This window comes from Toxoplasma gondii, chromosome IX (assembly GCF_000006565.2).
Source record: "Toxoplasma gondii ME49 chromosome IX, whole genome shotgun sequence".
Taxonomy (NCBI): Eukaryota; Apicomplexa; class Conoidasida; order Eucoccidiorida; family Sarcocystidae; genus Toxoplasma; species Toxoplasma gondii.
Window position 1 is genome coordinate 2547512 of NC_031477.1, and position 24493 is coordinate 2572004.

At 52.1% G+C, this 24493-nt stretch overlaps 3 protein-coding genes across 3 annotated transcripts; all 3 read left to right on the top strand.

The window, feature by feature from the left end:
* Positions 1–528: 528 nt before the first annotated feature.
* TGME49_288450 (aldehyde dehydrogenase (NAD) family protein) lies at positions 529–6267 on the top strand (the record flags this gene model as incomplete). The annotated part of the gene is made up of 10 exons (XM_018782032.1): positions 529–1014; positions 1408–1605; positions 2116–2240; positions 2653–2802; positions 3146–3258; positions 3381–3539; positions 4072–4235; positions 4732–4920; positions 5298–5566; positions 6207–6267. 10 exons carry the CDS (start codon positions 529–531, stop codon positions 6265–6267), a joined length of 1914 nt encoding a protein of 637 aa, XP_018636356.1.
* A 154-nt stretch (positions 6268–6421) lies between these two features.
* TGME49_288455 (hypothetical protein) lies at positions 6422–8258 on the top strand (the record flags this gene model as incomplete). Its single annotated transcript, XM_018782033.1, has 2 exons — positions 6422–6731; positions 8092–8258. The coding sequence occupies 2 exons, from the start codon at positions 6422–6424 to the stop codon at positions 8256–8258; spliced, it is 477 nt and encodes a 158-aa protein (XP_018636357.1).
* A 2-nt stretch (positions 8259–8260) lies between these two features.
* Positions 8261–24033, top strand: TGME49_288460 (hypothetical protein). Its single transcript, XM_018782034.1, has 15 exons — positions 8261–10309; positions 10702–10987; positions 11470–11535; positions 13136–13795; positions 14496–15259; positions 15981–16191; positions 16647–16981; positions 17395–17716; positions 18510–19001; positions 19325–19915; positions 20395–20513; positions 21056–21292; positions 21714–21822; positions 22492–22662; positions 23276–24033. Exons 1-15 carry the CDS (start codon positions 9354–9356, stop codon positions 23405–23407), a joined length of 5451 nt encoding a protein of 1816 aa, XP_018636358.1. The 5' UTR covers positions 8261–9353; the 3' UTR covers positions 23408–24033.
* Positions 24034–24493: the final 460 nt, after the last annotated feature.

Below are 24493 nucleotides of genomic sequence, written 5' to 3' on the forward strand. Positions count from 1 at the left end.
CACGTCTCAATCTCGTCTGAATCTAGCAGAGGAGGCCACTCGTGGCGACGGTAGTCTTTTGGCTTGACGAGGCGTCACTCAACTTCTGACGCTCTACTAGCTTGCTACGTCTACAATGCCGTGTGTTCCTATGTGTTCCTGAACATGACGTCCCGGGCTAGCGGTCGAACAGATACTGAGAGGGGGTTTCGAGGAACTCACGTTGCACATGCGATGTCTGTTTTTGTATTCATTCCAGTTCATTTTCAGCATTCCGACTCAAAAATCCCTGCTTCGTTCCTCGTCTGGCGTGCAAATTCTGCCCAGCCGTAACCCGGGACGGTTGTGGTGCTTGACTGGTGTGCTGTCAACAGCGAATTCACTGTTTAAAGCGTTTTTGGGTCTCAAGGCTGCCTCCTTGCGCAGCTGCCGCCAGCTTTTGTTCCAGCACACATGTCGATACAAACCCTGCAACTGCTGAGTTGAATTCTCGTTTCCCGTCATCAGAGGATCTTCTGCCTCGTGTTCCACCCCCGTTCTCCGTTCAATATGGCAGGGCTAATTTGTTCACCTGTATCTGGCATGGCACTTCGGCGAACCGGTCGTCACCGGACAGCCCTTCTCCGCGGTTGTTCGTCGAAGCGGACCAAAATCTTCGCTGACGGAGACGTCGTTCTTTTGCCACCCTCCAGTTCTAACTGGTTTCCCTATATTCTCCCTCTTCGTTGCATTACTAATGTGCGGGCCGTCACACCGGCATCCTTAGGTCCTTACCCTTCGTACCCTAGTAAGCCTCTCGTTAGAGATTGTGCATCTATGTGTTCGACGAAAGTGCGGGCGGGGTACCGAGCGTTCAACTCTAGTTCCTGGAGTGTCATCCGAGCATTTGCCAACGTGGACTTGGGGAAGCTGAGTGGAGATTCTCCTCACACCGTCCAGAATCTCGTAAACGGCAAATGGTCGGGAACTAGGGAGACATATGACGTGGTCGATCCCATGAACGGCGAAGCCTTCATCAAGAGCCCATATACGAAAGTAAGAATGCAGGGTGACGTGCGGATGATCATAGAACGGAATGGCGAGATGCCAACAGATGTATGTAGATCAGTGCCTGATAAAACAACAAGAGATTCCTTTGAGGAAGACGGCTTCGGACATCAAAGAATCGTGGCATGGTACATCGCACCTCGCTATTATCTTCATACGCAGTCAGCGTTGTTGGCACATCACCACGAACGCGTCGAACGTTACTCAGAACTTCAGCCGAGGCAGCGAACAAGAGAAAAAGGAGGTACCGGATTGTTCTGCTCAGACAGCACACAGTAAGCTTCTGTTCGCCGCGAGCCGCTGCATCACAACCCAAAGCCCCCAACATAATTCATTGTCTTTGTTTACCAACGGGCAATACCAATATCTTTGCTTTCGCAGGATGCTGAACTAGAACCGTTCATTGCGTCAATTAAAGGGGTGCCGAAGAGCGGTCTTCATAATCCGTTGAAACGTCCGGAGCGTTACGTCCTGTATGGCCAGGTCTTGCAGAAGACTGCTGCAATGCTACACGACGAGAGAGTCTTTGACTTTTTTACGACGTGCATTATGCGCACATTTCCTAAGAGCTATGGGCAGGTACGACACAGAAGCAACTGCATTGGTAGCAACCACGCGTAGAAGACCCGGCTGACCAATTCTCGTGTCCCAGACAATAAGTCGGCACGGCCGGAGACTGAGACACAGAAAGGTCCCGATGATAGGCGCCCGCCTATGCCTCCCACGCGGGGCTAGAGAAAACGACAGAGGAGACGAATGTGACACACATCGGCCTATGTATCTCGAGATGGCTGGTGTGCACCTGTCAGCAGTGTTCCTATCTCGGCCATAGGTATATCTGTGTATATGCGTACCTGGGGTTATGCATCGTCACACATGTAACATATGGTACGCATACTGAAAGTGTCGCATGGTTTCCGTAGCTGCATTCCCACATCGTGGGCTGACTTAGCACAGATCGCCATCTTGCAGATACCGTTCTGAGCTGCTCGTTTGCTTCTGCGTGTCGCTTAAGTATCTGCACTGCCGTTGAGCAAACGGCCGACTATATAATGCTGAATTTTCATGCCACGCTGGTTTCCGTTCCAGGCTGCTGCCGAAGTGCGAGTTGTGCGAACCTTCTGTGAAAATTTCTCCGGCGATGGGATCCGGTTCCTGGCTAGGGGATTCAGTGTGCCAGGCGATCATCATGGCCAGATGTCCAACGGCTTCAGGTGCGCTTTGGCGGTTTTGTTTTGCAGATAACGTCAGGCAGCCTTCGTTGAAAATGTTTCAAATGTGTGATCGCGCGACAACACATATCTAGCTTTGTCTGTGCATGGGTGCGGCCCTCACCACGTGTGCAGGGATTCACATTCGCGTGCCTTTACAAATGGAAATATAGAGACCATATGTGCATGTTCTTTTGTTCCGATGATTTGTGGGTTTGTTGTCCGGGACAGCGGTGGACAGTGGAACACCGTGGGCACTAGACCAAGGTGCACCAGTCTTAACAGACTCATTCCTCGCTTCGTTCTTCCCTCTCATCACGCGAACGCACTGGTGAACAGAGGATACCAGAGCCAACTCAAGCTCCCTCTGATCGTTTTGCATATGCTGTGTCACCTGAATATCTTTTCCACCCAGGTGGCCCTTTGGGCCAGTTGCCGTTATCAGCCCGTTCAACTTCCCTCTGGAGATTCCGGTGATGCAGTTCCTAGCTGCTGCCATGGTGGGAAATAAACCTGTGGTCAAGACAGAAGCCACTCAAGCTCTCCCTGTGGAACAATTCCTTAGGTGTGTCCCCTGCTACTTGCGGCCGAATCTCATTGACCGCTTGGTGCCCTTAGTCTCCAATGGCGCCTCAAGAAGCGCGTACAGTCATTGCTTTCGTTGGTGCCTCGCTCCCCGCATTTTCGTTCTCACGAGCTCCTCTGTGTTTGCTATTTTCTATATCTTTTTGTTGCACCTCTTGCTTACACGTTCTGTCTTTCTTCCAGCTATCCCCTGTCATACGGCGCCTCGTCTGTCGTTTGCTCTGTACTACATGCTCATCTTCCGCGTTTGCTCTGTTGCCTGTCCTTTGTTGGTGGGAAGCTATACGGTAGAGTCAAAGACAATCGTTCTGCCTTTTTTCCAGACTGCTGCATTACTGCGGGATGCCGACAAAAGATGTCGACCTCATAAACACGCGTGGCCCTGTCGTCTCCGAGCTACTGTGCAAGGCTCCTGTCCGTCTGCTTCAGTTCACAGGTAGAGAGCAGAACGAACTTGGTCTCTGGGACACGAGACGTTGTCGAAAACCACTGAGAACCACAGCTGGCTGCAATCCACAGAGCGAACGGTTTCTTTGTGGTACATGTGGCTTATTACAGGAGGGTCGGCGACAGCGCAGCACCTCATTCGTCTCCTTAACGGCAGGGTTAAAGTTGAAGACGCTGGTTTCAACTGGAAAATCCTGGGACCAGATGCAAAGGCGGAAGAACTCGACTATATCGCGTGGCAGTGCGACCAGGATGCCTACGCGCTTTCAGGTCAGGCGTTAGGTCAGCATATAAAGGGCAGCCTACTCTTGCTCCGTGGCATTTCATCCTGTCTCTGAAGGCTACTATGTTCGTTCTTCGAAACCAGCTGCTTCTCGTATGGTGCTTTCGGCAGGAGACAAGAAACCCGGTGGAAAGGAGTTTCTGATTAGTATGTATCTGATCACGTAGACGCAGGACGTGTCACCCCTCCCGCTCTTCAGATCACCCTGCGATGTGTGCCCATCTCTACATCGTTGTGTGTCTACGTCTTGGTTCCCATATTTCTTCTTCTCTGCCTTTCCGTCGATCCGTCTCTACAGTCACCCATATTGTTCGCGGCCACACATTAAATCGTATCGTCGTATGAGCGTATGTGCGTATGCACGTATGCTTCTTCATTCCTACTTTTGTGTATTTGTGTATGTCAATGTGTATGCAAGCGTCTAAGCTTTTGCGTGCGAAGTTGCTTTGGTGAAAGGAACCGACTGCGTAATCGAGGGGACGCCCACTAAGTTTGCCCTTTGTTGTTGCTTTTGTCCAGGGCAGAAGTGCTCTGCTCAGTCGTTGTTGGCGGTCCACACGTCGTGGAAGGAACTGGGATTGCTTGAAAAACTCAAGAGACTGGCAAGCCGACGGAGCTACGAGAACCTCACGCTCAGCCCTGTTTTGTCGCACTCCAACTCCGAAATCCAAAAGCATGTGGATGTATGTCCAAAGCCTTTCCCGATGGAGTCCCGTTGCTACTCAAACACGCGTGCAAACGGTGGGGAAGAGCAGGCATTGTGTTGGGTTGAGGAGGGTTCTGTTCATCGTACATTTCGTTTGTCGTCTTTTCCGTTGCATATTCTTTTCCGGTAAATTGGTTTGCTTTTTTGTAATTTCCTCGCTGAGCCTTGTGCTGCCCGAATACGTTTGTGGCGTCCACCGGACGAGCGAGAATAACGAGCCGGGACAAGATTTCCCTGTGTCACCATGTCGTTTTCTGTTGGTGCTTCCCTTGCATTTCTGTTCCTCTACCGAGGTTGTATAGGCCGTTGCTCCACCCCGCGTCCCCGTATTGTCTCGTTCGTAGGCAGCCTCCGTGTCTCCCTTAAATTCTACGATTCCGTCTTCCAGCATCCAAAAGCACTGCATATGAAAGTCAGAGCATGCAAACTAGTCTTGGACACACCGTTCGGTGCGTTTGTTTCGCGTTGTGCAGGCCCTCCTGAAGCTGCCAGGCGCCTCGCTTCTGTTTGGAGGCAAAGCCGTGAAGACGGCGAAGACCTCCGCCATTCCACGCAAATATGGAGCATACGAACCGACTGCCGTGTTTGTGCCCCTCGCCTCGATTCTGATGAACAACGAAAACTTGGAACTCGCAACAACAGAACTCTTCGGACCTGTGCAAGTGAGTGACAGTGCGATGGAAATGCGCGCTTGTGTTTGCCGTCAATTGCACAACATGGAGGCAGCATCTTTATTTCGCAGAGATCCAAATCTCTGCATTTCTCACCCAGCAGACGTGATAGAAAATAATAGCCTGCGTGGAGTCTCCAGGACAGTTAACGGCATCGTTTGCCGAGCGCAATATGCTCGCAGTGCTGCTCCCGTATCTGTCTGTCGTATTCCCTCACTGCTGTATTGTTTTCTCTTCTATCGTCTCTTCCATGTTTGACTCTCTCTTTGAGCTTCTCGTCTGCATGCCCTGTTCATGCCCCTGTGTATCTCCTGCGTCAGGCGTTTTCTCATTCTCGTCGCAGAAGCATACGCTATGTGTCTCTTCAGGTCGTTACGGAGTGGGGAGCGGGAGACGAAAACACTCTGCTTCGTCTGATGGACATCATGAAGCACCATCTTACAGCTGCCATCGTCTCGAGAGACCCTGAATTTCAGAACCGAATCCTTGCCAACACCATCAACGGCACCACGTACGCAGGCATTCGCGCGCGTACCACTGGTGCACCACAAAATCACTGGTTCGGCCCAGCAGGCGATCCTCTCGGTGCAGGAATTGGCAGCCCAGAAGCTGTCCTTTCCACATGGACTTGTCATCGGTAGGCCAGCAATCCTCACGAGAATGCCGAACATCCTAATTTCTTTCAGAAACGAGGAGCGAGTCTTTTTGCCGTTGCGTTGCATCGCAGACGCCTTTCGATTCAGTCTTGCTTTGTCTAGCACTTCTTTTTGGTTTGTGTACTTCTTCGTATTGGCATGATCACACACGTCCCTCTCTGTTGTGCATGTACCTCGAAAATCGGATGCGCCTGCACGGTCGTTGTTGCAAAACTCGTTACGCAGAATCCTGGGGGCATAAAAGTCCGAGTTCTCTACAAACGCCTAGTCCCAGAATCGCGAGCAACCCACTGGGTATATCCAGTTGTAGACAATTTTGTGGGTATTGCGTAGGTGCCACTGAATATGCACGTATTTTGTAGGGATCCACATGCAGACAAGCACGTGGGCATAGTAGAGGTGTCGCTGAATACATGCGTACTGTTATATGGACAAATATACGTATATGAACGTGCCTCCGTAGGTATACGAAGAGTATGTCTGCATGTACACGTATATGTAAACGGATTTACCTGATTCACTACCGCACGCTTCACCACTGCAAAGGGCTCCCACATTCCGAGGTACGAATAAGGGGTGCATTCATCATTTCGTGCTAATTTCGCTTTCGTCTTTGAACAGGGAAATTGTTTTCGACCAGGGACCGATCCCTGGGTCTTGGACTACGCCGCCGCCATCCTGAGGGTGAAACGAATGAATCTTGTTTCACATAAAATGGAGGGAATATTTCAAGCAACTGTCACTCCGGCAACGACCACAGCGTGGCAGCGAAAGAGCACAGAACATCGTAACGAAGAAATAATACGGGAAGATAGTCAGACTTGGCGATCCATCTGATGTCTGACACGAAGCACATGGCACTTATAGAGGAGTCTTTAGCTTCATCGTATTTCACCGTAAAACAGGGCCACCAAATCCACGGCAAAAGACGCTGTTCTTTACAGTCGCTTTCTCTGGAGTTCGTCCCAGAGTTTAAAACAGGAGAGCCAGATCTCAGAGTCACAGATGAGAAAAAACGAGACCTTACCAACGACAGACAAGTTGGCGTCTGTTTGCTTCTCTGGGTTGGGGGCTCGATGGATGAAACAGAGTCTGTGTTCTCGGAGATGTTCTACATACTCGCAACGGTTGACCTCTCGATTTCAAGTACGCATCTACACGACGCAGAATTTGAGACAGAACGATGTGCAGTCGACCACTGGATATTTCATTTCCTCCGATGTCTCACGGGTGTCTCTCTGCACCAGCGTTGCGCGTTTCCCGTCGAACGTCGTTTTGCGTTTTTTTGTCGCCCCAAGACGCGCCTGCCTTCTCTTGGAGGCATTCTTGTACAGGCTGGGAAGCACGGGTGTGCGCCTTTGTCAGTTGTCTAACGGCGGGATTTGGGAATAAGAAAAGAGGAAATATTTAGAGGGGGTGGGTGTTTCGGGTGGGGGGTGATGGAGGGCGAGTGTTTTGAGATTTTTTCGGAGCTCTGTGAATAGCAAGAAGTCAACGCGACGAAGTGCCTTCGTACGTTGAACCAACCCGAAAAATGCGTTTTAGAGAATTGTCCACATCTTATACGAGATATGTAAGAGTACTGGTAAGACTGGCTCTTCAGGACTGTTGACCAACAACACTGCCAAAAAAAATCCTTCTTCTAGGCCTAAAATTCGCATGTTTGATTGACCTCTAGCCTCTAACATACAATCCTCCATGACATATTTATCTATCGAAACGAGACTCGATACGAATAGGGAACAAGCATTCCAACAGAGTTGGCGGATGCACGCCACTGGATGCAAGGATATATTTGTGTGTACACCTATGTGTAAACGCAGGGTAATAAAAAAATGCAAAGTATAGATATGTGAAAAAAATAAAGACGGACTGCGTGTAGTGCTTTCTGTCAATCGTGTTTCGAGGCTTTCCTGCTGAGGAAGTTCCCAACTATCGTGGAAACTCAGGGTTTATGCAAGAGGCAACGAGACGAAAGCTTACAAAAGCAGACAAGCCGCCACGACAATACTCTCTTCGCAAACTCTACACATCGACTCCTTCCGTGCACGTGTACGTATATATATATATATATATATAGGGAGAGAGGGTAGACCCGTGGATATATATATATATATATATATATGTACACATATTTCTTGGTGGTCGTAGATCCGCATGCGTAAAGCGGAAAACTATTGACGCATGTACATTTGCATATAAACAAAATTGAAGGAAATTGGTTTATCCATATGAGTTGTTTGCTTGCAACTTTCCAGTGTAATACCTTACTTGCAACTTCCCCGGGAAGTGCCTCGCCTGAAGCTTCCAGGTGTCTGCGAAGCCCCGCTGTCCGTGCGTTTCCGTTCTCGACTCTGTCGCGGACGATTCGAAAAGGCCGGTCACATGCGGGCGAAGTCAAGGATCTACTGGAGAAAGGTACCGCCACTTCGTCGCGTGCTTTCATCGCAGCCAACGATTTCCCTTCCTCCCTCTTCTGTCTTTTGCTTGCCCTTCTTCCCGGCAGACATCGTCGAGATGAGAAAGCGAAAAGAGTCAAGGAACGACGTGTCACACACCGTGTCACCGCGCCCTCTGCATGCAGTTGCGGAGAAAACCCAGCCAAGCAGACACGCTGTTCCCTCCTTCTACTACTGGGGTTTGCTGCGCTGCACACGGGCACACTCTTTTTGACTTCCAGATCCGCTTTCGCCGAGAAAGAGAGCGTGAGATCTACGTGTTATACCTCGTTGTCTGCCTCCACTCTCACAGGTCATTCGTTTCCGTCCGTTGTCGTGGGTGGTGTGTTCTCCACGGAGCTGAGAGATGGTCAAAGAAGAACGCATAAGAGAGTCCCAGAAGGGAGACGGTTCACAGTCGAGGGACGACAGAAATCTCTTCTTTGTGCGCTTTTCGGACCCGACAAAGTCTTTCCGACGCAAGGCTGCGGTGTCCGTATACCGCGTGTTGGCGGAGCAAGTGGGAAGAATTCCTCCCGCCCCTCAGCGGCTGCTGTTTTTGTCCGGAAAGTGACTCCGCGAGCGCAGCCAGAAGAAGCGTTCCCTTTCCGCTAAATTTTTCTCAAACTCCCGACAGGAGGATTGTTCTTTTACCCTCTTCACATCACCTCAAACCCGAGTTCTGCTGGCTTCTTCTGGTCCATCGGTGTCCGTCTTTCCCTCTGCAGAGGGGGCTGGATGCTGCAGTTGTCTTTGTTTGCTGCATAAACACGTCGCCCCAGCCCCCTCTTCTTCCGTGGCACCTCCTGCCGCCAATTTGCATTCCGTTCATCGTCTCCTGCCCCTCTATCTCGTCTTTCACCCCCTCGCCGGCCATCATCCCGCCAGGGCGTTCTAGCGTCCTCGGTCGACTCCGGCTTCCTCACAGTCGCTCGCAGTCACTTCATTCAGTTTTTCTTCTCGTTATCGTCAGAGTTTGTTTCGGCCTCCTTTTATCGTTTCACGTTGCGGCCATTGGTCGCAGAGCCACTCGTCAATCCTTCCTTCCGGCGAACTGTTGTCTGTCTGCCCCAGCCGCACCCCGTGTCTGGCCGGATGCCTTTCGTGCGTCTCTTGTCATAACTTGTCGTCCACGCAGGTGTGTTGGTCCGTGGATGCATTTACGCTGAAGAACACTGAGAGCTGGTTTCCGCGTTCCCGGCAGTGCTTGCCCCACAGCGGCAGTGCTTGCCCCACAGTGCCTTTGCTACGAGTCTGACACATCGCATTTTTTGCACTGGTACTGCGTCACCTCCTTCCGCCGTGTCGCCTTCTCCTGATCTTCGCAACGATGTCGGGGGCAGACGCGTCTCTCCAGCGGCAGATTGTGAACGCCGTGGCATCGTCGCACGACGGTACGTACAGCGCAACGGAGTTTCTCTTGTCGACGACGAATTCTCCGGCGTTTGAAAGCATTGTCCAATGGCTGTTGACCGGAAGCCCTGAGTTTCCCGCGTTGACTCTATCCGAGTCGCGCGCATTTCCCCTTCTCGTGGAGGGCGCGCTGGAACGCGCGAAGCAGCAGACGGCGGACCCGAGTCTCTTGTTTCTCCAGTATAACCAGCAGAAAGAGGACTTTCTGGCTGCTGCGCAGTTCGTCGGCTTCAACATTCTCCTCCAAGGTATTCAAGAAAAATGGGAAGGCGGCGCCTGGAGCGAGGAACAGAAGCAAACGCTGAAGAGATCCATTCTGTCCGTCATCGTCGGCCCCGACCTCGCGCCACTCGCCGAGCTCCCCGCTGAGTCCATTCTGTCCGGTGTACATACACCCCAGCTCAGCGATTTTGACCGCGGCAAGGGCAACGTTCTGGTTCTGAAAACGCACGCTTCGCGCATGAAGTGCGCGCAGGTTCTCAACGCAATTTGCCAGCGCGAGTGGCCGCAAAAGTGGCCCGGACTCTTGCCGTGTCTCGTCTTCAAGGCGACTCGCGTGCCCTCGGAAGGCCTCGCGCGCCAGTGCACGGGCGTCGAGAAGCACGGAGAAAAAGGCGACGCCCACGCGGGCGAACACCAGGCAGACGAAGCTTTCGCGGCCGCCTGCGTCCTCCTCGGCCTCGTCCGCGAGCTGTCGCAGGAGGCGAAGGAAGAAACGCGCGCCAACATGTCTCTCAAGCGAAGAATCCAAATTGCTCAGGGCCTCGAAAGTGCCGTCCAGTACTTGCTCCGCTCGCTCGGGGTCTTCCTCAGTGCCTTTCAGCAACACCACCATGTGCACCATCTTCGGCCACTCATCGTCGAATTCCTGAGGTGCGTGGGAGAGCGCCATGTGGTCCCAGGGTGCACAGCCAGCCCAAACAGTGTCGTAGTTGGAACGCGGCGGCTGCGGGACAGAAGGCGCTCTGCCGAGAAGAGTTCCGCGTTTCCGTCTTGGTAGTTCTCCGTCTTTTGAGCCTCCGCTTCTCACCTGGATATCCAGCGCTTGAATGTCTGCTGCCCTTGTCTCTTCCTCGCTGTGTCACGAGCGCGAACGTCTGGGGTCAGATAGACATTCGAGAGCGTCAGTCTCACGGGGTCTCCGAATATAAGCCGGGACCGAACGCCTCGTGTGTGGCCTCTACAGCTACTCCGATCTTGCCGCTCATGTCTCTGGAATCCCAAGGGTGTATTTGCTTGTGTTTGTGCTTCGAGTTTTGTCTCAGAGAGCTGGCAGGGGTTGTGGAGGTTTCGCTGATCCTTCAGTTTCGCGATATTCTCCTCTCCTTGGTCAAAGAAGGCGGAGAAGGAGGAGCCTTGGTAGACTGCCGCCTTCAGATTCTTCAGACGTTCGACGTCCTCGTGGGGGGCCTCGCGAAAAAGCGAAGCAAGAAGCTCGCTGTCGACTCTGTCCCGGAAGAAGACCTGACTTCTCTCATTCACTGCGTGATCTATTTGGTAGCCTCCGCCCTCGCGCATGCAGCAAACAACAAATTCGAGGTTGACTCTGAGGTGAGCCAGGAACGAGTCGAGGTGGGGAGAACGGAGGAAGCGAGGCATCCGAGTGCAGAAGGGACGAAGGGTGCGAGGAGCGAACGAGGGGAGAACAACAGGAAAAGCAGATAGTGATAAATATGTGAAGATGCCTGAGGTGCGAAGCTAGGAGGGCGACGGAGTTGGCGAAAAAGCCGACAGAAGATCGGGACGTAAACGCAAAGGCACAGGCTAACAGGGAAAATGAGAGACAAGAAACTGAGAAAGGAGGAAAAACATGAAAGAACCCGGAGTAAGCGACGGAACATCAGGAGAACAACATGAATCGTTTTCTTGCGTTTCTACCTGTCGTCTTCGTGGAGTGACGGCTTTCCCGGATTAGAATTGACGATGAAGTTCTCCCTTTTCTTCGCGCGCACAGTCCGTCGCTCTCTCCTCGCCTCTGTGTGGCTTCTCTCTTTGCCAATGATCGTTGTTTCTCCCTTCCCGCATCTCTCCAGGCTTTCGAGTTGGACGTCTCCCTTGCCGATATGGTCAAGCATTTGTGCGAGTCGTGTGCAGACCAGGTAAAAACAACAGTCAACTCAAGAAGGTGTGATAAGCACTGGCGACTCTAGAACGTAGAAGCGCAAAACTTCTTACGGTCTAAGTCGGTCTCTGCCTGACGTCGCTCCATATAAATCAGAGACTGGCTGCACATCGCGATAGGTAACTTCGTCAGGAAACGAGGAGAGCACATGCCGTCGCAGTTCTAAAAACGCAGAGAGTTGACACTCCTCGCAGGAACACCCGTGACGACGCATATTCGCGTATCTACAGAAGTGCATATTTACATATTCATATAAAACGCGTGCATGCATGCGTGCATGTATACATATATATATATATATATATATATATATATATATATGCATATCTCCCCTGTTTGCAATCATGCCTCCTAGGTACATCACAAGAAGCAACCCAGAACCGAGGTCACTCATACAAGGCTCGATGATCCAGATCTCGCATGTCTTTGTGCCTTCCGTTTGTACAAAGCTGGCATACAGAACACAGAGATCGTATCTAGACCGGGTGGAGGCGCGAGCTCAAAGTGGAAGATGCATGGGACGCGACGTTTTTTTTTATTTCCCCTCGTGTCTGACCTACATCAGAAGCAAACGAATTTGCAGGGCATTAGCGGATTTCTCCTTCTTCTCCCTCAAAACGGAGCAAACGATTCGGGGTGTCTGTGGTTCCTTCTCGTCTTTTCTGAATCCGTTTCTCCTTCTCTTCCTTCTTGGCATCGCGTTGCCTTTTCGTGCATGCGTCGGCCTCTGAGATGCAAAACTGCATGCGCGCCTCTCCCTGTTTGCGTTGCCTTCCTCTCTTATGAGGTGTGTGGCTTCGCTCGGATGTCTGAATTTCCCCTAGCACTGCTCCGCGGCTCTCGTCTCTCTGCCTCGTGGGTGTATGGCACTTTTCTCGCTTTCTCGCCTCTTGTATTCTCGCCTGCGTGCCTCACTCCACTTTTTTTTACCTCTTCTCTTTCAGTGAGATATCAGTAAAGGCGAAACGTATTCGATCAACATAACAGCATATAAGAATAAGCTACATTACGTTACACCGATACATCAGATACGTTTCAATGTTAACTTCCTGCAGACCGTGGGAGCCCATTCTCCCTCTTGTGTCGCTCCCGCGCGTCTTCCAGTATTCATTTGGCTTTTTGTTCGCACTGTGGTATCCTTTTACGTTATCTCTCGTATCCATCCTCTCAACTTTTAACAGCTTGCCGCTCCTGTTACCCCATTGTTTCCACTGTTCTCTCCTTGCGACTCTATGGGTTCGGTCTCCATCCCACACTATGGACTTCTTTTTGCTTCTGTGTTCATTTCAAGCGCTCTGACTTCATTCGAATGAGTAACATGCAAACCCCCATCCCGTGAGAAACGCATATCTTCTTTCCTTGCAGGCCAAATGAAGCATGTATTCCACCTGCATGCGAGCGCTTCGTGGAATACACCGAGAAGCCGCTAATGATTACCGTCTCACAGTGTGAAAGCACTCGATCTCTCCATTTCTCGGTTGTCGTTTAAACCTGCTTTCATATCTTTTTTCAGTCTGATGGGCATTCCGTCTCTTCACTTCTCCGTTGCTGCCTCCTCTCCTTGCTTTTGTTTTCAGCTTTTACGACGCCTAGATCCGCTGACAGCGTCGTTGTTGTGGCACGGTGCGGTTCTGCCTTTGATTGCACATCCGTCTTTGAAGATTTCAGTCGCTGGAGTGGCCGCGTCCACAGCCGTTTTCAAGCGTTTTCAGTTGTTCTCTGCGACATTCCCTTCGGCCCGCGCCGCTAGCGAAGAGGCCTTTCTTCGCATGCAATGCAAGGCGCTAGCTGAGCAGCTGGCGCCGTCTTGCTCTGCCCTGGAGACGGCGTATCAGCAGGCGGTGGAGCAAGTGCGGGAGCAGACGTTCCCAATCTGGTTCGACCTGAAATCTTATCTTTCTCTGCTGTTTTTGCGGACGCTGCGTGTGGGCGACCCCGCCCTCGTGGCGCCGCTTCTCTGCGGGTCCCGCGAGAGTTCGGGGGGCTCCTTTTCGAGCTTGCTGGACCAGCTGGTGACTTCCCTTTTGCAGAGTACCGAACTCGCTTCCGCCCTGGCGCGCGCCGGCTGCCTGCTTGTCTGTCAGAACGCAGAGGCCAAGAAACTCGTCATGGAGTGGGCGCAGGGCGGCCGACAGGGAGAAGAGAAGAAAGAGTTGGAACTGCCTCTTCTAGAACCCATCGCAGCGGTCCTACCGGTCGGCAGATACCCGCATGCAATCAAAGGATGGTACCGCACGGTACGGCGAGGCAAGGACGAAAAAGGCGAAATCAATTTTAAGAAAGAGAGAGAGGGAGAGAGGCGGGAGGAGCGCGACGGCGATGAAGGCGGCATCGGGGTTGCAGATGGATAATAGAAGAGCGGAACGTAAACGGCGAGACGTGGCGAGGACGAGACGACATGTAGAGGGGAAGGTGTGACTGGGACTTAATGCATTGTGTCGTAAAGAATGAACTCGGTTTACGCTGTCATGTTTTTTTCTCGGGAGGTTTTGTGACTCCGTCCTTCCTGAATTCAGCTCACATCGTTCTCATTCCGCCGGTTCTCCTCTCGCGTTTGATCGTCTCGCGTGTTTGCTCTTGCTGCTGTTCTCTCTCGCCTTCTCCACGCACCTGGCACCCAGACATCGCCCCCTGTCTCCTCGGAAGCTCGTTGTTCAGCATGCCTTCTCACTGCCTCAAACTACCGCCGATCTTCTTTGCTCTCTCTCTCCCTTCTTCCTCAGTTTGCGCTTCCTTTTTCTCTCGCTTTCTTCCTTGGCTTTCCTTTCCTCTTTCTCTCTCTCTCTGTGTGTCTTTCTTCGCGTTCGTTCGTTTCTTTCATCATTTTCCTGTTCGTCTTCAGTCTTCACCTCCCTCCCTCTCAGTTCTCGTCCCCGAATCACCTCTTGCCTTTCGTCGTCCCGATCGCCCCGCGATCTCTTTTTTCCTTCCCTTCAGGTGGCTGACTTCAGTGTGGCAGAAGACGAACTGGGAACGGACGCCCTCCAGGGATTTGCGGCGCGGTACGCAGGGATGAAGTCTTCTTCGCTGCTTCCCCTGGGGCTGTCTCTGTGCCTGACGCCTTACAGCGCCCACCGCGTGTCCGAGGAGGTGACTGCTCTCGCGCAGCTCGCGCTCGGCCATCCGTTTTTCGCGCGTCGAGGAGAGCTGCCTGATTTCCTCCTTCATCTCCAGGCCCAGCAGCGCCCCTTGCTTCCTGACAAGCAGCAGCCGTGGGTCTGTCCCGCCTACCTCGTGCTCGACTCGGCTTTGTCTTTTTTTGAAGCATGCACTCAGCGTCTGAAGTCGGCCTCGCTGACGTACGCCGCGCTGCAGGGACCCTCTCTGTCGACGGGGGCTTCTGCGCAACTCGCAGCTGTCGAGTGGCTTCTGCCTGCACATGCAGCGGAGGCGCCCTGGGAGACCCAGCTCGCGTCGCTCTTTCAGGCGATTCTCGATCTGAAGCTCGTGGACTTGGAAGCCATTCTGTCGGGGAGTTTGGAAGCGCAGCAGCAAGCGAAATGCGCCAAGCAGGCGACGCCTGAAATCGGGACGCTCACGTGGCAAGGAGGAAACGCAGGGGAAAAGGACGAGGGAAAGGACCTCTGTCTCTACGACTGTCTCCTGGAGACGAGAAGACTCGACTTCGTGGCTAGCTGCGCCTACTTCCTCAACTACTCCCATGTGAAGGTCGACGGCGTGCTTGATCTGCTTTTCAGAAGGTAACCTCAAGGCAATTGCTCAAGCAAATGACCCCGATCTTAGACCTCTAGGATCAGATGCACGGAACGCATTGGTCTGTGTCGAAGGCTGCAGCGAGCGACAGCGAGACAGGGAACGTAGCAAATGCATTTTGAGATGTGACGAACTCCCAAACAGAGATCACGCTTCTACTTCGAGGGTCAGAAAGTCGAGGAGGCCTTGTCGTTTGGTGCGAAAGAAACAGAGGGAGAACACATGGAAGCAGAAGAAAGAAAGGGGAGACGAGAGCTTAAGACAGGCAGGCATGGTGAGACAGCCGGAATGAGGGTACGCAAATGACAGCGAAGACAGAAGAAGTGAGCGGGAGAGAAGGCGAAGGAGCAAACGAACACTAGAGGAATTAGAACGGACACTGACAGCGTAGGGCCCAGATGCACTCTTTTCTCTTCCTGCACAACAGGGTAAGCAAGCCCCACACCCTGCTGTCAAGCGAGAACAGACTTGTTATCTATGTCCAAGTGCTGCTACACTTTCCTGTCTTCTCGTAGTTCCACTGCTTGCGTGATTGGGCCTGGGAGACTGTGAGAAGATACAGTTCGTGGTTTCTATCTAAACAAGCGCATGCGAAGTAAATACATTTTTTATGGTTCGTAAGAATTTTTGTGGTGAGGTGTGCAACGTTCTCGAGCGCGTTCGCAGTCTGTGACGTAATTGGAATCACATGTGTTCTGTCTCTTTCAGGATTCTTGCAGAGGCGCCCCAGTCTTCCGCATCTGCTGCATGCGCCAGTGGGACGTATCCGTTGACGGGGGAGCAACAGATTTACCTTTGTCGACGTCGCGCTCTCTACACACTGATTTCCCTCTGTACCTCTTGTCCAGCTGTCCTCAAGAATTACCTGCAGATGATGCTCCAGCATGTGCAAGGCAGACTGCAAGCTCAGCAAGCACAGGTAGAGAGAAGCAAAAGAACACAGCAAAAGAAAAGTAGACGAACGCAACGTGAAGAACCGAAGGCGAGAAAGAGGCCTATGAGGGAGAAACAGAGCGAGAAATGTGGTTTTCAAGGCGCGATCAAGAGCCGGATGGGCCGAGGGCGGTAACGGCACTTTCGTCGGTCCTGCGGTGTGTCGATGAGTCTTTCGAGAGATGTGCATGCACACAATAGTCTCACATGCAACTTGTTGTACAGATGTGTGTACATACGTATGTACATATATATATATATATATATATATATATGCAAGTGGATCTACCTGGCTGCAAGCGCAGATGAGTGTGTATGTATTCATTTGGGGGGCTTCGCTCTGTGGGCGTGACAGCACGTAGGTACGAACGTGTGTCTTTTGACAAGCCAGTGTCTATCGGCGTAGTTAGTCCATACGTTTCAGACCGTGTCTGGTGTCAGCTGCAGGACACGGAGAAGAATCTTTTGGTGGAGTCTCTCGTCTCGTTGATTTCGGCAAGCCAGATTTACAGCATTCAAGAAGAGCACACGTTGCCTCTTGTGCGTCCCTACGTCCACGAGCTGCTCCTGCTCTGTCAAAAGCTGGGTATAGGCGACTTCCAGCTTGGACAGGAGGCAGCGGCCTGTCAGCGAGGAGACGCGAGAGACAGCAGTGTCATTGGCTTGTTGCTTTTCCTTCTCGGCGAGCGTCGCACAGCAGAAGGCGAGACACACCAGAGGCCGGAAGACGGACGCCTTCTTACCAGTAAAGAAGAAGATGTCCTCACCAGCCAAAGGTACGTCCGGTCGAGTGATGCTCATGAGGAACGCAGCGGTGGCGGGGCATGGATGTGTCTTCGGAGGCAATGGAGAGAAGGCGAGAACCCAGAGACCTTGACGGTTTGCTGCTCTGCGGTTTCTCTCCTTTCATCCTCTGTCCTCTTCTATGCCCCACTTATCTGTCCTTTCTCTCTCCCTTCTTTCTCTCTCCTCCATTCTCTCTCTCTTTTTCCTCTTGCGCTCGCCTCTCTCTTCCGTCGGCTTCCTGCGTTCGTATTCATCTTCGTTCGATCTTACTTGTCCTCCCGTCTCCCTCTCCTTTCCTCCGTCTTCCCTTCGCTCGCCTCTTCGCCCCCTCTCTGTGTTGCGCGCCTTTCGCCTCGCCGGCTTTCTGCGCACAAGCTTTGGAGTTCTCCGCTGGTCTCTTCAGGCGTACTTTGGCGCGTGTTTTGTCTGCGCTGGAGAGCTGCATCAAACGCACGACGCTTCCCGCGGACCCGGCGGCTGCTCGCGCTGGTGGGTACCTCGTGGACAACGCGTCGGCTCTGTCTCTGTCTTCCGCGGGCGCGACGCAAGAGCAGATGCCGCTTGGGAAGGCCTTAGAGGATCTGATGCGTGCGTCCTCTCGCTTGAGCACAGACGAGGCCGCGCCGCTTCTGCCCAAGAGGCACCCGCTCGCGGCGTTGGTCCGCGAGCTAGTCCCCGTGCTCTTCCAGCTTCTTGAGGCCTTTCAGCAGCTTTGGCGGCCCGAGGTAACTGCGCGAGAGCGAGCCAATGTGGGGTGCACAGCACCCTGGAGAAAGGCGAGACAACAAGCGTCGCAAGGAGCAGCACGATCGGGGGGAAGGGGGGAGGGGCTAGAGACAATGACGCTGCGAACAGCGCAGATGACAGAGAAATCGAGAGAGAAACGACCAAGTGCTTGGGGAAGACGAGACAAAGAACGGACGGAAGGGGAGACAGTGAAAGGGAAGGAAAAGAGGAAACGGAAGACACGCGTCCCCCCTCCCAAATTGTAAGGGCCAATTCGGGTACGCAGGTGTGAAGAAGCGGGGCGCTTTCGACGCAGAGCTCTCCACCACACCTGAGTCAGAGAAGAACGCAAACAAACGATAGAGGGAAAGACAGGCGAAGGAGGCTTTAAGACGAAACAGGCGGACAGAACCTAAATGCTTCTTCAGAGCCGTTTTGTGAAGTGCATGTAACTCAAACTGAAGTCATTCGGTCACTGGGGGGGGCGAGGGATGTAAGCGAATTTGTGACCACCTGGATTTTTCGTCTTTCCTTTGTGTCACACATTCTCCACGTTTCTTTCCCTCGGACGACTGCAGCGCTCTCGCATATATATTTTCTTCTCCGTTTCATTCTTCTCCCTGAGTCTGTTCGTCTTCCTTTCGCTTGTTTGTTCCATTCTCCTCCAGAGTGTCCGTGTCTCCTATGCTGTGTTTTGGGCTTCCCTCCCCCCCTCCCCCTCAAATGGGTCTTCGCGCGACATTTTTTTCTTTTCGTTGTCTGCCATTTCGGCTGTCTTCTGTGCCCTTGCAGCTCGCACATCGTTGGCCAATGTATCAGCCTCACTTGACGCTGGGAGAAGAAGAGTTTCTTTCTCTCCACGGACACACGCCTCTGTCATTCACTCCTTCTGCTCTTTTGGACGCCGTCGCGCTCACGTTCCCTGCGCCTTCAGTCCGTGATTTCAACGGCAGCTCTCTGGAGTCTTCCTCGACCTGCAGTGTCTTGACAGCTCCCGCGGACTTGACGCCTGCAGGGAAGGCGTACGCGAAGAGTTCGACGCGTCTCATTCGGCGTCACTTGTATCATTTGCGCTGTCTCCTCTACCGCCTTCTCGGGACCTGCTGCTCCGTTTCCGACGGCTTCTACTTGGTGCCGAAACTCGAGGAGTACGTGGAGAAAACATGCTTTGCGCCCATTGCGTTTCTCCCCCTTCAGCAGCTGGAGCAACAACTCCGGCTGTTCTGGACGCCCCTCCTCGACTCTCTCAACTTGCCGCCGCAGCCGCCTTACCCCTCCAAGCAGGTACGCAGAGCAAGCAGGAGGAGGGAAGCAGACGGGAAGCCAAAGGAGGCGAAACAGACGCGCGGTGTCTACGCAGATGACAGAGAGCGATCTTCACACAGCGTGTGTTTTCCCGATAGTGTGTGTGGTCGGCTGTGCCGGTGTCTTCTGCTTTCGTCTCCACCCCTTTCCCTTTGATGTCGTGTTCCATTCATCGTTTCGTCTCTTGTCCGTCTTCATGTCTCTTTGTGTGTTTCTGTATCTCCTCGTCTCGCACTCTGTCTTGTCCCTTAAATATGTGCGAACCTGCGTTCTCCTCCCGGCTTCGTGTTGTCTGCTTTCAGCTCGTCTTGCTTTTCCTTCACCGCGGCGTCCAGCTGATTGTTGCTCGCCTGAACCGAGAGTGGGAGACGGTCAGCCAGACAAAGTTGTCTCTGGAAGATCGCAGCAGACAACGCAAAGGGCGCGAGGAAGAAAAGGACTTAAATCTGTACATGCTTCAAGTGTACGCCGCAGATGCGCTGGCAGACTCGCTGTTGTCCGTCCTCAAGACCGTCCTTCACCTCACGCGCCCCCAGCAGCCTGTGGGTGGCGCTCTTTCGGCAGGCCAACTCTCCGAGTCCGGAGGCGCCTCAGACCCCCTTGCGCATGCAGCGTCCTTTGCGCTGCCGTGTAGTTCGAGGACGAAGAGAACGAAAGAGCGAGGCAAGGGAGTAGAGGGCGTTCTGGGCGAGGCCGAAGACGACCATCCTGGGGTAGATGGAGACCGAGGGGTCCGGAAGAAGAACGACGAAGAAGCGACGGCGGCGTCTGCTGCACATCTCACAGAGATGCGGAAGAGCATGTACTCCTCGGGATTGCTTCTCTCAGCTGTCGTCGCCGCGCTCTTGCAGGCTCAACGGTGGCCGAATCCTAACACCATCATGGAGGCGCACGTAAGCAAACCAAATCGCTTTGTTTGCGCGTTGACTGAATCAACATCGCGCCACGCAGATCGCCTGTTTTCCGAGTACTGGGACACCAACGAAACTAAAATGTCGCTTTTTCAAGGGCGCGTGCAGTGTGTGCAGCTTCTGCGCTTAGGTATTGGGGTTCAAGGTTTGCTGCGAGGCGGTTTTCCCGCTCGCATGCCAACATGTGTATTTTCGCAAGTGGTGCATGATATGAGATGTGTGTTTTAGGTGGAGATTTCATGCCAGCTGCATGCGGCAGTATACTCTCTTCTCCCCAGAGTATCCGTGTGAGAGAGAGAAGTAGATGCTTGTCGAGGATTGGGATGGCGCCTGAGAGTGGGCAACCAACAGGACAGGGATTTGTCGATTCTCAGGCGAGCTGAAGAAGACACACAGAGTCGTTTGTGTTTTCTGGTGGACTCTGACGAGAGGAGTTTCGTCCTTATTTCTCTGCTTTCTAGAATGTCATGAGGACCTACGTCAAATCGGCGACCAAGCTCTTCACGCCCATCCCTCCGTGCACCGCGGAAATCTGTGCGTTGATTCTCCGCGGAGTTATGACAAGCTTCTTCGAAAAGAGGTAACGTCGGAGAACGCATGGAGAACGCTTGTTGATTCCGAGGGGAGTGTGACTCTCTCGCGATTAAAGACCTGAACTACTCGCTCACGCTCCCCAGTGTCACCTGATAAGAACGGTTTCTGGGACCTGCGCCTGAACTCAGAACGGATCGGTGCGCGTAAACTCTTTCTTTCACAGCACCCGAAGACCCCAGCAGGCGGATGTCGCTTTTCCTCACGTCTCATATTCTGTTTCAGAGAGACAGAAAGTCGCCTACATAGCCCAGGAGCTCGATGGTACTGTGGACATGCAGACGTCTCTGCGTGTTGAGAATCCTCGAGTTGCAGAGATCCTCTTTGACACGGGCATCGTTTCTGTCTCGTGCTCTCTTTCTTCTGTCCCTCTCTTTCGTTTATCACAAACGCCGTCTCTGTCGTGTGTTCCTTCTTTGCTCTGCCGTCCCGTTTGGGGCTCGCATCTGCCGATTGTCGTCCGTTTTCTTTTTCTTCTTTTGCTTGACACAAACGTCGTCTCTGTCGCTGCTCCTGTGTTTGTTCTCGCAGGCAGTTCGATCCTTTGGCTTTCGGTGATGGCAGCACCGCAGTGGGGATGGCTGCGTTCCCGCGGTCAGACGCCAGTCGGAGCGCGTCTGGAGAGGGTCTTGCGAGCTGTACACCTCTGCACGAGTTCTTGTCAGTTTCAGCGCAGCGCCCAGGAAAGGCAAACAGCGAAGCGAGTCGCAATACACAAGTCAACACCTACACGGCGACGGCGTACCAAGTGTTGAAGGGCATGTGTCGGTGAGGAACGAAAGAAGCGATTCAGAAAAGATCAAAGGCGGCGGCGAAAAGGCACACGGAGCAACTCGGAAGCGACGGGGACCAGGGAGCTGGACAGTGCAGCCGGAAAGAAAGCTGGAGAGCTTTTCCAAAGCGGCACAGAACATGTGGTATAGATTGTGCTAATGTCGGTCGATAGAGAACAGGAGGGTAAGTTGGCTTTCATTTTGCGGGTATTCGCTTCTTTTTCATCTTCAAGATATCTAAGCGGAAACGGCTTCGTGCTGGTTTCACAAGGCCTAATTAAGAGTTCGCTTCTCGGGCCTTCCCGGCTGGGCAAGGTTTCCCTCGGGTTGCTTGCTTTCAAAAGCGAGTGAGAGTAACAGTTTATGCTGTTTTACTCTGTCGCTGCTTCATCCTGTCCCTGCGCCTTCTGTTGTAGCATTCTGGGAGACAAGGTTTCCTCTGTCGAAGGCCAGAAGCTGCAGCCGTCTTCCCTGCTACTCTGTCCATACACTCTGGGCGCCTTCAACTTCTTCCGTAGCGCCGAGGTGAGAAGAGAAACATTGCCTACGCTTTTTTTCAACCAAGAAATGGAGAGAGAGTGGAGAGACGAGAAAGTCATTTTGAGGACGAACGGTTGCCTCCACGGCGGAATCTGAGGTTTACAACCTTGTGCTCGTGGCAACAAACGAAGCACGCAGAGAAGGGAAGGCTCCTGTATTCACGAGTTTTTCACCGCATGCGTTTAACGACGGCAGCTCTTGAAACGAGCACTGAAAAGTGTGTCCTCATGTTTAATGTTAGCGATCTAGGGAGAATGTCTAGGTGTCTACTCCTCCATCTGCCGTGTAGCTTTCTCCTCGTTTCAGTCCTGTTCTGTGAATGTGCTCCATGGGTTCGAGGATGTGGAACTGGCTTCCTACCCCTGTACATCTGCATGCATTTGCGAGAGCAGACAAACGAAGCTATGGTCTTCCTGGAGTCATCTCACGCTGGTTGCGTGTTTTTGTGTGTCACCGTGTACAGGCTACACCCCCGTGTTTGTTTGCGCATATATATATATATATATATATATATATATATATATATATCGGTATATGTGTAACACTAACGTGGAGGGTTCTAGTTCTCGTCGAAGAAAGTCAGTCACGAGCATGCACTTTGTTGTTCGTCACCAGCAGTCGTCCCTCTGTGCTCTCTTTTGTGTGTGTTCTTAGACTCCTGTGCGTTTGAGCGATGAGGAGTTCGAACGTTTTGTCACAGCGATGATCCAGAATGATAACAAAGACGGAAAGGCTTTCGTAAAAGAGTTCTTCCAGAAGAACTGGGAGTGCATTCAAGGGGTAGGTGTTCCGTCAGAGATCCACAACTCAAGCCAACAAATACTCGTGGGTTGAGACACGAGCGCGCTTCCAGATATTCACAGTTTATATATATGTACATATATAGGTAGATAGATAGAAACACATATTTGTATGTATATATATATATATAAAGCGAGTGCGTTAGTTTTAATGTTTGCATACAAGCGGACGGTAGGGTGTAATTGTACCGATTTGCATGTGAGGTGCGTATGTGTTTGGCTGAGCTGGGTTAAGACAGCTGATGGTGGTTGAGTAAAGAAACATAAAACTGGACTGAAACTTGTTTGGTGAGCAGGTCGCCTCTTTTGGGATCGCTGGCGTGCCCAGTGTTATGGTGTCTAGACGTGGCCGTCATGCAAGAGCCACTCTCCCCGCAAGATGTGTCGTGAACGTGGGTATCCTCACCCACCTGCCGCATCGCCGTCTATGTATATATATCTATATTAATCTATGCGTGCATGCATGCACGCATTCGCTTAGATGTATATAGAGCGAGAGACATACATTCACACGTGTAAGCAGTGAGAGTGAGGTTTGGCAGTGGACACTTTGTGTGGGGAGGGGGGTTGAACTGGATCGAGGATGGCAAATAGTGGTTTGGTTATTGTGTGTTGTTTCTTGTGTTGTTGATACTCAGGCAGAAAGAAAGTTGCCGAGTGTCCAATTCAAGATCAATGATCTCCCGGACCAACCGGGCGCGTCACTTCCGAAACTTCAAACCCTTGGAACATGCGAACTTGGCTCAACGTTTTTGTCTTCTATTCTTTAACGATTGTCTCACACCGGAGCGAATTTGAATGTGAGAAACTTGTCGACGAAGCATCCCTTGATGTGTTCCGTCGTTCTTCAAAGCGGAAACCAGGGACTGCAGGAAACGTATCGGAACGAGGTTGTTGTATCCGGTCCCCCGTAAATCCGCCGTGTCTGCATATTTGTCCGATCATTTTTTTTCACAACGGCTGGTCAGGCAAGCACTCAACAGGACCGTCTTATTCCTGTCAAAACAGGACGGCGACCAATGAACTGAACTTAAAATTCGACGACAGGGTTGAAACCCCAGTCGCCGCTTCACAGCTATGACACACGAGAATGCACTAATCGTGTTGCAGGATTGGGGAGCATTATCCATCGTTGTTTTCGAACAGTCTGTGGTTAATAGTCTCAAGACATAGGTGGAAAGAAGATTTCGAATCGGGACGCTTTCCAGATGAGGGTCAAAACCACCCTTTCGGAAACGGACACGTGTGTCTGCTGCGTCCATAAAATTCAAGATAACTAGCGATCTCCTGAATAGCGACTCTATCGTGCGCTGTCTTGTCAAAGATGCAGCCGCGTCAAGCGTTTGAAGTGGAAAGTGAATAGAGTTTCTTGCTTTTGATTTGAACGCTACTGTGCCTGTTCACATCTGGGCATATACCGCATCACGTGTGCGTATCCTAGAGTTTTCTCATTATACCGAGCGTGTCGTCGTATCGGGACGCTTGCTCGACTGGCGGCAGATACTTTCTATAGAAGTGTACCAGTGAACACACGTCCGTCACTCTGAATATTTGCTTATGTCATTGCCTCTGTCGGAAAGAGGGATATATAGTCGAATCGCAACGTTTACTGACGACAGCTGTCAGTACGTTTTTTTTATCGATATAGATTTTGTACCGAATTGAGCGTAGACCCTCCACTAAAAGAGGAACACACACTCACCCATTTAAGTGGTTACCACGGTCCATCCGACACCTGGAAGACAGAAAGTCGGAAAATAGGAGTGTGACAAAACGAAGTGCTTCTGAGAGGGCGGAAAGCAAAGTAGCTAGCTCGGTTGCACCTTAGATCAACTCTTCAGAGACGAGATGGAGCT